At 43.2% G+C, this 15,810-nt stretch overlaps 1 protein-coding gene across 7 annotated transcripts in view; it reads left to right on the plus strand.

Annotated features, from left to right (window-relative positions):
• The first annotated feature begins 410 nt into the window (after window positions 1-410).
• Window positions 411-15,810, plus strand: part of camkvl (CaM kinase-like vesicle-associated, like) — a 51,037-nt gene continuing 35,637 nt past the window's right edge. For 2 of the 7 annotated variants that reach the window (XM_085924014.1, XM_085924524.1), the window contains exons 1-2: window positions 411-1,418; window positions 1,697-1,741. In XM_085924014.1, coding sequence (XP_085780140.1) covers window positions 1,386-1,418; window positions 1,697-1,741 — 78 coding nt within the window. In that variant the 5' untranslated portion in view covers window positions 411-1,385. Of the gene's footprint in view, window positions 1,419-1,692; window positions 1,824-6,493; window positions 6,751-15,810 lie in introns of those variants that run through there. The other 5 variants (XM_085924183.1, XM_085924269.1, XM_085924437.1 and 2 more) reach the window with 5 other exon arrangements.

The following is a 15,810-nucleotide window of genomic DNA, read 5'->3' on the forward strand; positions in this document are numbered from 1 at the left end:
CATATCACACGACGTCATTTCACTCTTCACAAAAACACCCGCACAGGCCACCATACACATAGTACATAACTATGTGTTATAGCAGCAGACAGGACACTCAAGAAACGCACAAATCTCACAGCACAAGACATCACTCAACTACTCCATTTCATTGCCACCTCCACATACTTCCAATACAGAAACACAATCTACAGGCAAAAAGAGGGATTCCCCATGGGACCCTCTTTCTGCTATCATGTGCAGTTTTTTATGGAGGATTTGGAACAGCCCCGGACACATACAAACCCACACCATGGAGACGCTATTTAGATGACGTTCTAGAAAAAACAAAAACAGGACATAAACACCTCACAGACCACCTCAACACCATAGACACCATCGGCAACATAAAATTCACTCATGAAGAAGAAACAGATCGATCCATAGCCTTTCTGAACATCAACATACACCTCACAGACAACGGAGACGTACAAATAAAAGTACACAGAAAACCGGCACACATCACCCAATAGCTCCTCTGGACATCAGAACATCCCACTATACATAAACTGTCAGTAGTCAGAACACTATACGAACGCACAACAATAATCACGGACCCGGAAGACATAACACAGGAAGAAAAACACATACAACACGCACTCAAAAAATGTCAGTATCCACAATGGGCAATAACTAAAGGTGCAGAACAGGTAAAAAACAAAAAAAAACACAACACAGGGGGAAAGAAAAAAAGCAAACCCGAAAACAAGAACCCAGCGGAATGGTGACGTTGCCGTATGTGAGAGGAATTACGGAACGCATCAAAGGGGCCATGAAAAAAACACAACATAAACACACTTATCAAACCACACACAACACTCCGTCAGATACTGCTTCACCCAAAAGACAGAATCAACCAGGAAAATAAATGCAACTCTATATACGAGATACCATGCAAATCTTGCAATAAATCATACATCGGGGAGACAGGGAGGAACTTCATCACAAGGAAAACAGAACACAAGAAGGAGTGTGAGAAGGAGACAGCAACAAGACAAACAAGAGCAATAAAGCAACGAGCAGAACATGAACACTACAAGTCAGCCATTACCGACCACTGCAAAAGAGAAAATCACATCATGGACTGGGAAAAGACCAGAGTCATCTGCACCGAAGAAAATAAACATTAGCGTTGGATCAGGGAGGCCATTGAGATCCGTAAGCGGGGCTCGAGGACCATCAACAGGGACGAAGGGAGCCTACATGCTCTCTACCACCTGGAGCAGCATTTTGGAGAGGTGAATGGACAGCAGAGGGCGTGACTCACCTGTCAAATCTGACAGGTGAGCCACGCCTTCATCCATCAGCTGCTAAAGACGCGTCACAACCACAACAGTGACACTCTGATGAAGGCGGAAGTACACGCCGAAACATGTCAGGTAATGCAACCTAAAATACATTGTTTGAGATAAAGAAACCAGTGAAGCTTTGAGAATAATTGTCAATTGTTAGTCTATGTGAAGCCCTTTGAGACTGCTTGTGATTTAGGGCTATACAAATAAACTTGACTTGACTTGACTTGAAGTGATTTACAAGTAAAACAAAATGAACTTAGTACAACTATTATTTGTCGATTTGTGACCCGTTCGCTCTCTCTCTATTGACCCGTCTTTTTGTTCTATCGTTCTCTCACATTCACAGATATGTTTTTTTTCAGGAAATGAACGTTGCCTGCAAGGTGGTGCAACGTTGCAAGCTCAAGGTGAACGTCGGTGGGAATGAAAACCATTTGTGTATGCGGCTTATTACTTCTTATATCAAGAGCTCAGTGTATGTAATTGGAGGTATTTGTATCCCTGGTCCAAAATTCAAATGTTGAATTTTAGATAGAGAAAGCGTTGTGTTTTAAATTGAGTGTTTGGAAAAAAAAAACTCTGTGAGTCGTCACCTTATCGTGGTGGAGGGGTTTGTGTGCTCCTAGGAGCCATGTTGTCTGTGGCTTCATGCCCCTGGTAGGGTCACCCATGGCAGAAGGGTCCTAGGTGAGGGGCCAGACAAAGCACGGCTCAGAAGACCCCTTATGATGAATGAAATATATGAACGTAGTTTTCCCTCGCCCGGACGCGGGTCACCGGGGCCCCTCTCTGGAGCCAGGCCTGGAGGTGGGGCTCGAAGGCGAGCGCCTGGTGGCCGGGCCTTCGCTCATGGGGTCCGGCCGAGCATAGCCCGAAAAGAAAACGTGGGTCCCCCTTCCAATGGGCTCACCACCTATAGGAGGGGCCAAAGGGGTCGGGTGCATAGTGAGCTGGGCGGCGGCCAAAGGCAGGGACCTTGGCGGTCCGATCCCCGGCTGCAGAGGCTGGCTGTAGGGACATGGAATGTCACCTCTCTGGCTGGAAAGGAGCCCGAGCTGGTGTGTGAGGCAGAAAGCCTCCACACATAGTTTGGGCTCTGGTACAAGCCCTCTCGAGAGGGGCTGGACTCTCTTCCACTCTGGAGTTGCCCTCGGTGAGAGGCGTTGAGCAGGTGTTGGCATACTTATTGCCCCCCGGCTGGGGGCCTGCCCATTGGGGTTCACCCCGGTGAGCGAGAGGGTAGCCTCCCTCCGCCTTCAGGTGGGGGGACGGGTCCTGAGTGTTGTTTGTGTCTATGCACCGAACGGCAGCTCAGAGTACCCACCCTTCTGAGAGTCCCTGGAGGAAGTGCTGGAGAGCGCTCCATCTGGGACTCCATCGTTCTACTGAGTGACTTCAATGCTCACGTGGGCAATGACAGTGAGACCTGGAAAGGCGTGATTGAGAGGAACGGCCCCCCCGATCTGAACCCGAGTGGTGTTCTATTATTGGACTTCTGTGCTCGACACGGATTTTCTATAATGAACACCGTGTTCAAGCATATAAGGGTGTCCATGTGTACACTTGGCACCAGGACACCCTAGGCCGCAGTTCGTTGATCGACCTTGTAGTCGTGTCATCGGATTTGCGGCCGCATGTTTTGGACACTCGGGTGAGAAGAGGGGCGGAGCTGTCAACTGATCACCAACTGGTGGTGGGTTGGCTCAGATGGTGGGGGAAGATGCCGGTCCGACCTGGCAGACCCAAACGCTCTGTGAGGGTCTGCTGGGAACGTCTGGCAGAATCCCCTGTCAGGAAGAGCTTCAACTCCCACCTCCGGCAGAGCTTTTCCCACGTCCCGGGGGAGGCGGGGGACATTGAGTCCGAGTGGACCATGTTCCGCGCCTCCATTGTTGAGGCAGCCGACCGGAGCTGTGGCCGTAAGGTTGCTGGTGCCTGTCGTGGCGGCAATCCCCGAACCCGCTGGTGGACACCGGCGGTAAGGGATGCCGTCAAGCTGAAGAAGGAGTCCTTTAGGGCCGTTTTGGCCTGCGGGACTCCGGAGGCAGCTAACAGGTACCGGATGGCCAAGCGGAACGCGGCTTCGGCGGTTGCTGAGGCAAAAACTCGGGCGTGGGAGGAGTTTGGCGAGGCCATGGAGAATGACTTCAGGACGGCTTAGAGGAATTTCTGGTCCACCATCCGGCGTCTCAGGAGGGGGAAGCAGTGCACGGTCAACACTGTTTACAGTGGAGATGGTGTGCTGCTGACCTCGACTCGAGATGTCGTGAGTCGGTGGGGCGAATACTTCGAAGACCTCCTCAATTCCACCGACACGCCTTCCATTGTGGAAGCAGGGCCTGAGGACTCGGAGGCGGACTCTCCAATCTCGGAGGTCGAAGTCACTGAGGTAGTTAAAAAACTCCTCGGTGGCAAGGCCCCGGGGGTGGATGAGATCCGCCCGGAGTTCTTAAAGGCTCTGGATGTTGTGGGGCTGTCATGGCTGACACGCCTCTACAGCATTGCATGGACATCGGGGACGGTGCCTCTGGATTGGCAGACTGGGATGGTGGTTCCCCTCTTTAAGAAGGGGGACCGGAGGGTGTGTTCCAATTACAGGGGAATCACACTCCTCAGCCTCCCTGGTAAGGTCTATTCAGGGGTGCTGGAGAGAAGGATCCGTCGGGAGGTCGAGCCTCGGATTTAGGAGGAGCAGTGTGGCTTTCGTCCTGGCCGTGGAACAGTGGACCAGCTCTACACCCTTGGCAGGATCCTCGAGGATGCATGGGAGTTCGCCCAACCAGTCCACATGTGTTTTGTGGACTTGGAGAAGGCGTTCGACCGTGTCCCTCGGGAGGTTCTCTAGAGGGTGCTTCGGGAGTACGGGGTGCTGAGCCAACTGATAAGGGCGGTTCGGTCCCTGTATCACCGATGCCAGAGTTTGGTCCGCATTTCCGTCAGTAAGTCGGATTCGTTCCCAGTGAGGGTTGGACTCCGCCAAGGCTGCCCTTTGTCACCGATTCTGTTCAGAATTTTTATGGACAGAATTTCTAGGCGCAGCCGAGGCAGTGAGGGGGTCCGGTTTGGGGACCTCAGTATCGAGGCACTGCTTTTTGCAGATGATGTGGTGCTGTTGGCTTCTTCAGTCCGTGATCTCCAGCTCTCACTGGAGCGGTTCGCAGCCGAGTGTGAAGCGGTCGGGATGAGGGTCAGCACCTCCAAATCAGAGTCCATGGTCCTCGGTCGGAAAAGGGTGGAATGCCTTCTCCGGATCGGGGATGAGATTCTGCCCCAAGTGGAGGAGTTCAAGTATCTTGGGGTCTTGTTCACGAGTGAGGGCAGGATGGAGCGCGAGATCGACAGGCGGATCGGTGCAGCGTCGGCAGTAATGCGGACTCTGTACCAGTCCGTCATGGTGAAGAGAGAGCTGAGCCAAATGGCAAAGCTCTCGATTTACCGGTCGATCTACGCTCCGACCCTCACCTATGGTCACGAGCTATGGGTCGTGACCGAAAGAACGAGATCCAGGATACAAGCGGCCGAAATGAGTTTCCTCCGCAGGGTGTCCGGGCTCTCCGTTAGAGATAGGGTGAGAAGCTCGGTCATCCGGACTCGGAGTAGAGCCGCTGCTTCTCCATATTGAGAGGAGCCAGATGAGGTGGCTCAGGCATCTCATCAGGATGCCTCCTGGACGCCTCCCTGTGGAGGTGTTCCGGGCATGTCCCACCGGTGGGAGACCCCGGGTACGACCCAGGACGCGCTGGAGAGACTATGTCTCTCGGCTGGCCTGGGAACGCCTTGGGATCCCCCGGGATGAGCTGGATGAAGTGGCTGGGGAGAGGGAGGTCTGGGAGTCCCTCCTAAAGCTGCTGCCCCCGCGACCCGAACCCGGATAAGTGGAAGAAGATGGATGGATGGATGGATGGATGGATGGATGGAAAAATGTTTACAGTTGAGGCCACCTTTATGTTGAGCAACAATTTTTTTTCTCACTCTTGCAGAGTTCTATTTGATGAGGTGCCATATTGAATAAAAGAATATGGATTTTTTTTAGGTTGATGCCAATTATTGGCAGAAAAAAAATTGTAATGTGCATGTGTTATTATGTTAACAATTTCCCACCAATGGAGTTTAATGGGTGTCAATTATACACTAATTTTTGCTTTTGGCGAGCCGGCCTGGTCTCTATTGCAAGCGTCAACTGTAAATATTTTGCTAAAAAAAAAAAAGTCATACATGCATTTGTGTTACCAGCAGTTGAATGCGTGTAATATTTAACACATTTAGATTCAATTTATGTTTCACTGATCTTGTTATATAATTGATTATTTTGGTCGATGTTTCAAGGTCAATAATCAACTGATTTAATCAAGCTGACTGATTAATCAATCAAGCCCTAATATTGAGAGGCCGTAAGAGCGGCACACCAACTTTTCAAACCTGCAGCCCACTCACACCTGCGACCTTGTAATACATACTGACTAGTCACATGACACCACCAGACAAAATGAGTTGTCAAGTCAAGTTTTGACATTTTCACTCTGGGGTCTACTCACCTTTGTTGCCAGCAATTTCGACAAGCAAACGTCTTTACAGCCCATCATAAACATAACACTTACAAAATATTTTTAAGAGGTACAGCATTATCAAATATAAATGAAATCAAGTAGTGCCTCTCCACTCGCTGCATAATCCAAGAATACATTTGCTTGAACCCACCAGGCGTTAGTTCCTGCATCATTACAGTAGCCATCTGTCAGCAGGCACACCGCCTTGGTGCTATTTATGCCCCCACACACATCACACATTGCGTGCCAAATAGCTCACCCATGACCCCCATGACCCCACCTAACAAACGGCAGGTCGCCAGGGTTCCCGCATGATGCTTTACATTCACAAGGATCAATGATGGAAGGTCATTCATTGCCTCCCCCCTCCCCATCTTTGGCCACACAATAGCGGCGCTCATCTGCCAAACGCTGATGTCATTGTCCAACAGCGCATGAGATGAAATGATGAACCTTTCAGGCATAATCCCACAGTTTAATCCTAACTCCTCTGATGTGCCTACACAGAGAGACTATTTGTTTGGTTGTGTAAGTTTTCGACAGGGAGGTAGCACACATTTGGGCGTGTTGCGCTTCAACCAGATCCCACATAATAGACCATTTCTGTTCTAGTGAGCGAGTGAGTTGGTGAATGGAGCAGGGAGGGGTGGCAGTCAGAAAGGAGCAAAGTAATTCTTCCCAGCAAAGCGCAGACGGCGAAGCTGGAGCAGGAGCAGCGGTTACATCCCCTCTTCTCTCCTTTTGCGCTTGAGACCACTGGCATTTTCCGCTCATCCTCTGTTGCCCACTCAAGTCCAGACAGATACTTGGGGTTTCATTTTGGATATTTTGGCTGCACCCATACTTCTCCAGAGCCGCCACAAGTCAAGGTGAGAACTCACTGGTGCATGATGTATGCATGCCTGACACGCCAAGTGAGAAGAGAGAAAAAAAAAGGTTTTGTCATGTGATGATGATGAGATGCGCATGGCAAAATCAAAGTGTGTTCAGTTCTAAACAAACTTGTTGATTTGCACATTTCATTTATATCGTGCAAAAGTGTAACGAGTTTTTTTTAACCTTGTACTGACAATAATACACTTTTTCTATTCCGTGGCGGATGGACACAAATACAGTCCCATTTATGATTGCGTTCACTTTCAAGCGCTTTACTTGCTGCATCCTGGAATTATGTTGACTGAAGGCTTATGTTGAATCAAGGCAGATGCTTGGGGATTTTAAGTGCACATTGGGAAGAACTGCAAGCAGCCAGCTTGGATAGCTAAGCGAGAGAGGAGAGGGAGGGGGCAGTTAATCTGCATGCGCTAAAGTACAATATGTGTGTTAGCTGCCATCGGCAATGTTTCTAATTGCAACAATTCAAATCATCTTCATTTGTCGATGATCATTTTGTCAACCAAAATGAAGAGTCAACAGCTAGGAAAGTAAAAGGATGACAAAAAGGATTAGCGGGGGGGGGGGGGGGGGGTAGTGTGGATGTTCACCTATTAATTTCATCTATCAAGTCGTTCCCCCCCTCCCCTTCCCCAGTTTGCAGGGGCAGTACTGTACCTTTGAAATTATCTCCAGAGATCTCATTTAGAGTTTGTAGAAAGGTTTTAGCCCAAAGGGTGAAAGGCTTTCAAAGCAGTGTGTTCTGGCTTTTTTTTTTTGTATGTGTTCACTTTTTAATGGTTTAAAAAAAAAAAAAAAAGGATGTGCAACCTGCTCGCAGACGGGATTGGAGTTATGCGGAGTTTATTTACGAAATGGGTGCCAAGTGTATGTTTATGTTTTCCTTTGTTGTCAAAGTAGTGGCGGGGGAACATCTGTTTTTCAAAAATGTGGGTGTATTTAGTCTTTAGATTTATGATTAGCATAAGCTTTTAAAATCAATGCAAAGTATGTTGAAATAAACAGAAAACAAATTGGTAAATGAAAAAATTCATTTTTTGTGTCAAATGTGTTAATATAACTAACAATGATTACAATGGCCAAGTGTACCTAATAAAATGTCCAATTACTGTACACATACTTTTGTGATTTAATCACATACTTTTTGCAAATCTGTTAATTAAATCCATTTCAGTTATGTTTGGTAGGCAACTTAAGCCGTAGGTCCATGGTCTGCATTTTGGTGCAGATCACCAAACAGGTGTGAAGCTTGCTTTTTATTTGCTTTCTATTCCGCAGTCTTGAACCGGTGGCCTTGCTGAATCAGAAAAAGCTTCAGCAAGTATTTCATGGCCATCTATTCATATTCCAATTTCCCCGCAGATATATATTTTTACTGCTTTGTCGGGTTTTCCATGCAAGTCGCTAAAGAGCCCATTAAAAGAGCTGCTGCTTTTTGAGGTTTTTATTCATTCCATTTGTTTTTCTCGGTTAAAGGACAAACAGGGAAACATAAACATGGTGTAACCAGTAACAATACTGTGTTTAAAAAAAATTTAAACCTAAAAATAACATATCGAAAAAATGAAGATTATCACTTAAATTATTCAATGCGAGGTCAGGACAGTGCCGCAAACGTGGTTGCGTCCAAGTAGATAAATAGCATTTGAACAGATTTATGATTTCCTCCATAGAAGATATAACAGCACGATGTGTGCATGGTGCTCCATAGACATCAATATCTCATTATAGTGTACTGCGCCACAAAAGCAGGAAGAAAAGCCGTCTGATTTCGTATGCTTCGTGTTTTCCTATTGAGAAGATCTCGGCGTGGTTGAATCTTCTGCTTATACTGGCAAGCGAATATGAGTAAACAAACAACTTTTTTTTTTATTCACATTTATGTTAGATGAGTGTCAGCTTCAGGATATGCTGGAAACATGGCATATGTTTCCCCCAAACTTCATTTGGTGCCGGAGGTTCCTTCTGTCCATGTTCATTTTATGCCTCCTTGCATCTCATCTGCGGCTCATCCTCGTCCATCTGAGGCCCTCATCCATAAAAAGGTCTTTCTTGTCTCTTGTCTCTTTTTTTTTCTCTGAAACTACCCAATCTTTTTTTTTTTTTTTGTGCTGTGTAAAATAACACGATTAAACATTTACCAAAATGAACAGTTACAATCAGCACATGACGATGCCACCTGGATGTTTTTATTACAGATGCCTGGGAAGAGTTTTGGATTGTGGCACAGTTTATAATTGATGCTAGCAGATGACATCCACCCACTGGCCAAGTGATTCTGAATCATCAGTTTGTTTCCATTCAAAGCCTGAGCGATGCTTAGGTTGGATTCAGAATCTATTTGATTTTTTAACCCAAGTTCTGTATGGCAGTGACTATTCTGCCTTTTGAGAGAAATAGATGAAAGGTCTTTCTTTATATCAATATTATGTACCGGAATTTTCGGACTATAAGTCGCTCCGGAGTAGAAGTCTCACCAGCCATAAAATGTATAATAAAGTGGAAAAAAAACATATATAAGTAGCACCGGAGTATAAGTCGCACTTTTGGGGCTAATTTATTTGTCAAAATCCAACACCAAGAACAGACATGAACCAGCAACAACAGGCTAAACAGTATGCTAACATGACATGTACACAAACAAGGAGCTGAGAACGGGCCTGACGTAACATTCAGAGTTATTCAAGTAAGTATTACATAAATAACACGTTTATCAAACCATCGGTGTCACTCCAATTCATTAAATCCATCGATCGTGCTTTATGTGAACAATGCCGCGTATGCGCCGCATATGCGCCGCACCGCTGTCGGACCCGTTTTAAGTTGCATTTATAATTATTCCAGAGTCCCATATAACAATATATAAAGTATATTTCAAATAACTATCATATAACAACAATATTATCAAACCATCTGTGTCACTCCTAATCATTAAATCCATCGATCAAATTCCTCGTCCTTTATGTCAACAACGCCGCGTGCGCCACACAGATCTAGTATATAACTATATTGTAGCGTTAACAAAGTACCAGGAAAGAGGTGGGTTTGGTAAACAGCTCTTTATTTAACAAAACAAGAGTTCAACAAGCCAACAACTACTGAACTGTAACGATAAAAACATATACAAGTTGCTACACGAAATAAAATATATCAAATAACTATAACATAAATAAGTTTTTGAAACCTTGTGTCACTCAAAATCATTAAATCCTTCAAAGGTGGGGCCCTTCATCATCTTCGTCATCCCGTGATCGAATCCTTTGTCCTTTATGTAAACAACTGCCACGCCGCGCCGGTGACGTCACTTGGAGTTCGTTTATCGCGGTTTCACTACATCGTGGATTTTTGAATTTTGAAAATTTGTGAAAAAAAACACATACGTCGCTCCTGAGTATAAGTCGCCCCCCACCCAAACTATGAAAAAAAATGCAACTTATAGTCCGAACATTACGGTATATTTATCAATCAATCAATCAAGTCAAGTTTATATAGCCCTAAATCACAAGCAGTCTCAAAGGGCTCTGTCCTCTGCATTTAACCCATCCCCATGTGATTTTGATCCATCCCCTGGGGGAGAGGGGAGCAGTGAGCAGCAGCGGCGCCGCACTCGGGAATCATTTTTGGTGATCTAACCCCCCAATTCCAACCCTTAATGCTGAGTGCCAAGCAGGGAGGCAATGGGTTCCATTTTTATAGTCTTTGGTATGACCCGGCCGGGGTTTGAACCCACAACCTTCCAGTCTCAGGGCGGACACTCTACTACTAGGCCACTGAGCTTTATATCATATATAACTATATATAAATATTATTTATGTATATTATACCTAATATAATATTTATATTATATAAATATATATAATTAAATAATCCCTTATTGGTTTAATGGAAATTTTACTTGTGGTATCGGTAACATGGTATCAATATTTGTGATCTGTGAGTGGTATGTAACATCTCTCTCTTAGATAGTGATGAAAAGACTGAAAATGCATTCCACGACTCAAAATTCTGGCCGAGTCAAGTAAAGAAAAGGTCAAAGAGGGAGATTTTGAACAACAAGGATCAGATAGGCCTAAATTCAGAATAAAAACACAGCATTGAGACGAGCGAGCAGACAGCAAGCCGATTGGCAGACTGATGAGACCAGAAGGATCCAATGACCAGCTGAAACAGACAAACGTAGGCAAAAATGTTCAATGTCAGTAGCGTCATTCATTCTCACACAATGGCACAAATATGAATGCATTTTTCTTCATACGCAGGTGAGGACAAGCAATATAGAAGATGGATAGATGGATTAACTAAAACTAAAAATTTAAAGCTCTATGCAACTCTTCCACCGGGACACTCATAAACACACCACCACAGTATGGGAAAGAAGATGCTAAACTCGTGAATTCTTCATGAAATTTTGTGGTGCGCATTTGTATACATGCAGCATTCAGGCAGCCAGTTTACTCAAGCTACTATCGTACTTGCACATTTCAAACAATCCAGTTTTTATGTAAACCATTTTTTTTCTCTCAGAGTATATGGGAAGCAATGAAACAATCAAAATCTAATTTTATTTACACGTGGAAGGCTGCATTGATTCATTTGTTTTTTTCAGACACAGACTAAAACATCATGTGATTCACATTGAACATATTCTTATCTTCAATTCAAATGTTCCCGCAGTGCTGTAGTTAAAACGCCAGTTTGTTTTAAGAAAACCAAAGAAAGCCTGATGACAAACTTTATTCAAAGTGGCGGTTGGGAAGCAGCTAAATGATTCAGATAAAAAATGTGTTGTTCTACACTTCTTTGTAAGATACTGAATTAACTGGAATTCAAAAGGCCTTGTAAATACATATATGGGAAGAAGCTATGAATTAGTTATTAGTTATCCATTCCTTTATTGCTCTGTAGTGCCACAGGAGCAAGAAGAGCGATTACAAGTGCAGTAGAAGAAATAGATTGGATAGAAAGAAAGGAGCAACAAGAGGAGTTAATCACTAAAATACCGTCACCATCTATCATTTCTCTGCTGACTACTTTTAGTTATTTTTCATCTTTCTTGCGGTACTTCTTTTTTTTAAAAGTTTTTATTCTTTTTAAGTTTTTAATATTTTTACCTTTTTAAAGCTTTATACACATACTTTGAAAACAATAAAAACACATTTAAACAAATAACCAATATATTGTACAAAAAATGTAACAGTCTATCTATCCATTTCAGAATTTACAGTAAACAAATCTCGTTATTTTTTCTGAACTCATAAATTTATCATCACAAAATATACATCAATAGTTACGAAGCCCAAAAAATCAACATTATATATCGACACTGCAGCTGTCGTTTTCTGTATGCCTGAAAAACACGATTGCTGCCAAAGACATTCAATAATATTCAACAAAAATTAGTGGAAACACTTCTTGTTTCATTCTTCTTCTCTCAATTATCCAACATCAATAGCGCCATCTCATGGTCAATCGTGGAGTTCAACAGAATTTTACTGTATGGGTTTACTGTATACTTACTATATCCTAAATGAAAAAAAAAGTGGTAAATTACAATTTATGTGTAATTGCCAACTACTTGAATTCTTCTTTAGCCGCTCATCATAATTACCATAATTTTCTGACTATAAATTGCTCCGAAGTATAAGTCGCACCAGCCATAAAAAGCACAATAAAGTGAAAAAAAAACATGTTGTTCTACACTTCTTTGTAAGATACTGAATTAACTGGAATTCAAAAGGCCTTGTAAATACATATATGGGAAGAAGCTATGAATTAGTTATTAGTTATCCATTCCTTTATTGCTCTGTAGTGCCACAGGAGCAAGAAGAGCGATTACAAGTGCAGTAGAAGAAATAGATTGGATAGAAAGAAAGGAGCAACAAGAGGAGTTAATCACTAAAATACCGTCACCATCTATCATTTCTCTGCTGACTACTTTTAGTTATTTTTCATCTTTCTTGCGGTACTTCTTTTTTTTAAAAGTTTTTATTCTTTTTAAGTTTTTAATATTTTTACCTTTTTAAAGCTTTATACACATACTTTGAAAACAATAAAAACACATTTAAACAAATAACCAATATATTGTACAAAAAATGTAACAGTCTATCTATCCATTTCAGAATTTACAGTAAACAAATCTCGTTATTTTTTCTGAACTCATAAATTTATCATCACAAAATATACATCAATAGTTACGAAGCCCAAAAAATCAACATTATATATCGACACTGCAGCTGTCGTTTTCTGTATGCCTGAAAAACACGATTGCTGCCAAAGACATTCAATAATATTCAACAAAAATTAGTGGAAACACTTCTTGTTTCATTCTTCTTCTCTCAATTATCCAACATCAATAGCGCCATCTCATGGTCAATCGTGGAGTTCAACAGAATTTTACTGTATGGGTTTACTGTATACTTACTATATCCTAAATGAAAAAAAAAGTGGTAAATTACAATTTATGTGTAATTGCCAACTACTTGAATTCTTCTTTAGCCGCTCATCATAATTACCATAATTTTCTGACTATAAATTGCTCCGAAGTATAAGTCGCACCAGCCATAAAAAGCACAATAAAGTGAAAAAAAAACATAGAAGTCGTACCGGAGTACAAGTCGCACTTTTAGGGCAAATTCATTTGTCAAAATCCAACACCAAAAACAGACATGAACCAGCAACAACAGGCTAAACGATACGGTATGCTAACGTGACATATACACAAACGAGGAGCTGAGAACGGGCCTGACGTAACATTCAGAGTTATTCAAGTAAGTATTACATAAATAACACGTTTATCAAACCATCTGTGTCACTCCAATTCATTAAATCCATCGATCGTGCTTTATGTAAACAATGCCGCGTATGCGCCGCATATGCTCACGTCGGACCCATTGTAAATTGCATTTGTAATTATTCCACAGACCCATATAACGATATATAAAGTATATTTCAAATAACTATCATATTACAACAATATTATCAAACCATCTGTGTCACTCCAAATCATTGAATCCATCGATCAAATTCCTCGTTCTTTATGTCAACAACGCCGCGCGTGCGCTGCAGAGATCTAGTATATAACTATATTGTAGCGTTAACAAAGTACCAGGAAAGACGTAGGTTTGGTAAACGGCTCTTTATTTAACAAAACAAGAGTTCAACGAGCCAACAACTACTAAACTTCCAGCAACAGAGGTGGAAGAGAGCTCCATAGAATAGAACCGGGTGTGCGTAAAAGCCATGTCCGAGCCCCATCTACCGTCCCCGGACAGCCACCCGGCCGAGCGCCGGCCCCCGACTTCCATTCACGGAGATGTAAGAGAGCTCCCGTCGAGAAGGACCAGGCGTGCGTAAAAGCCATAATAGTTTTTCAAACCTTCTGTGTCACTCCAAATCATTAAATCCTTCAAACCCTTCGTCCTCTGTGTCACAAACAAAGCCACTAATGATGCCGGTAGTATGTGGGGCCCTTCGTCATCTTCGTCATCCCGCGATTGAATCCTTTGCCCTTTATGTAAACAACCGCCGCGCGGCACGGGTGACGTCACTTGCAGTTCAAATGACAGTAATCCCTTGCTACATTGCGGTTCGTTTATCGCGGTTTCACTACATCGCGGATTTTTGAATTTTAAAGAATTTTTGAAAAAAATTCCATAAAAGTCGCTCCTGAGTATAAGTCGACCCCCCACCCCCACCCAAACTATGACAAAAAACGCGACTTATAGTCAGAAAATTACGGTATTAACTCATCTCAAGATATGAGCGCTTACGTAACACCACAATCTGTTGTAATGATGGCTCCAACATGGCACTGGTTTATCAGTCCCTCAATTGCAGCTCACCATCCGATCATGATTCAAGATGCCAAAAAAAACTCCAGAAGTCTGTCCCCTCACTTTGACAAATATGCCCAATTGTAAATGTTTGGTTTTTTTGTCTGATCAGGTAATACTAAGTGTCAAGCACCTCCACTTTATGGTCAATGGTCAGCATCACAGTCTCTTTAGTTATTCTATTTCAAGGAGCAAAGCGGAAACATTAAGATTCTATGCTGAAAATAGAATTAGATGAGAGGAGAAAATAACAATAGGTCTGAGCTGGTCTGTGTTTATTGGCTGTGCTGGACGTAAGGACTTTCTGTGCTCACATTATGCAAAGCAAGCTATGCTATGCTAAAGGTAAATGATGACTATTCTGCAGATATTTTCTTTCTCATCCTGTCTCACTCTCAGGATGGATGACTTTAATACATAAGTGCTTCACAACAAAGACAGTTTGCCTCACCACGGTGTATTTTTCACTCTGGCTAACTCAAGAAATAACACCAAGGCCTTCTTGCTCCCTTGTCCACCTCTAAACCAATTGCTCAACTTGTCCTTTGGCTTTTTCTTACTTTTCAACTCCCTCGCTTTGCTGTGCCGCCGAGGAGCTTCTCATTAACGGATGAATGGATGAACTCATCTACAAGAAATAAGAACGTAGGGAAAGGTATTGACAAGAATGTATGCGCTTTAGAGCACTATTTGACTGAATCCAGATAACCGCATGCACAATCACAGAGCTATCGAGAATTGAGGTTGAACAGACTAGTCAACACGCAACAATGATTATAGCTTGCAGACAATTGATTGCCGATCAGGTGTTTTGGCATTAACAACGTGGACATCCTACTCGTTGCAGCAAAGTAGTGGCAGATCGCTAGCAGGCGTCTATTGTTTTTGTCATACCGCTACTTGATTGATTGATTGATTGATTGATTGATTGATTGATTGATTGATTGATTGATTGATTGATTGATTGATTGATTGATTGATTGATTGATTGAGACTTTCTTGATCCCCAGGGGTGGGGAAATTCAGGCCCCAGTAGTATTCATACCACAGAGCGGGTATATAAAAGACACACAGATGACATGAGCGCAACTCAATAGGCTCCTATAAAGCTGCCACACAATGGTGCCACAAAGAAAGCCAGTAAGTGCAAAAGTTAAAACCCATCAAAGCAAAGCAACAAGACAAAAGAAAAAAGTAACAGCG

This window comes from Syngnathus leptorhynchus, chromosome 1 (genome assembly GCF_054491065.1).
Source record: "Syngnathus leptorhynchus isolate UIUO chromosome 1, UIUO_Slep, whole genome shotgun sequence".
Classification (NCBI taxonomy): Eukaryota; Metazoa; Chordata; class Actinopteri; order Syngnathiformes; family Syngnathidae; genus Syngnathus; species Syngnathus leptorhynchus.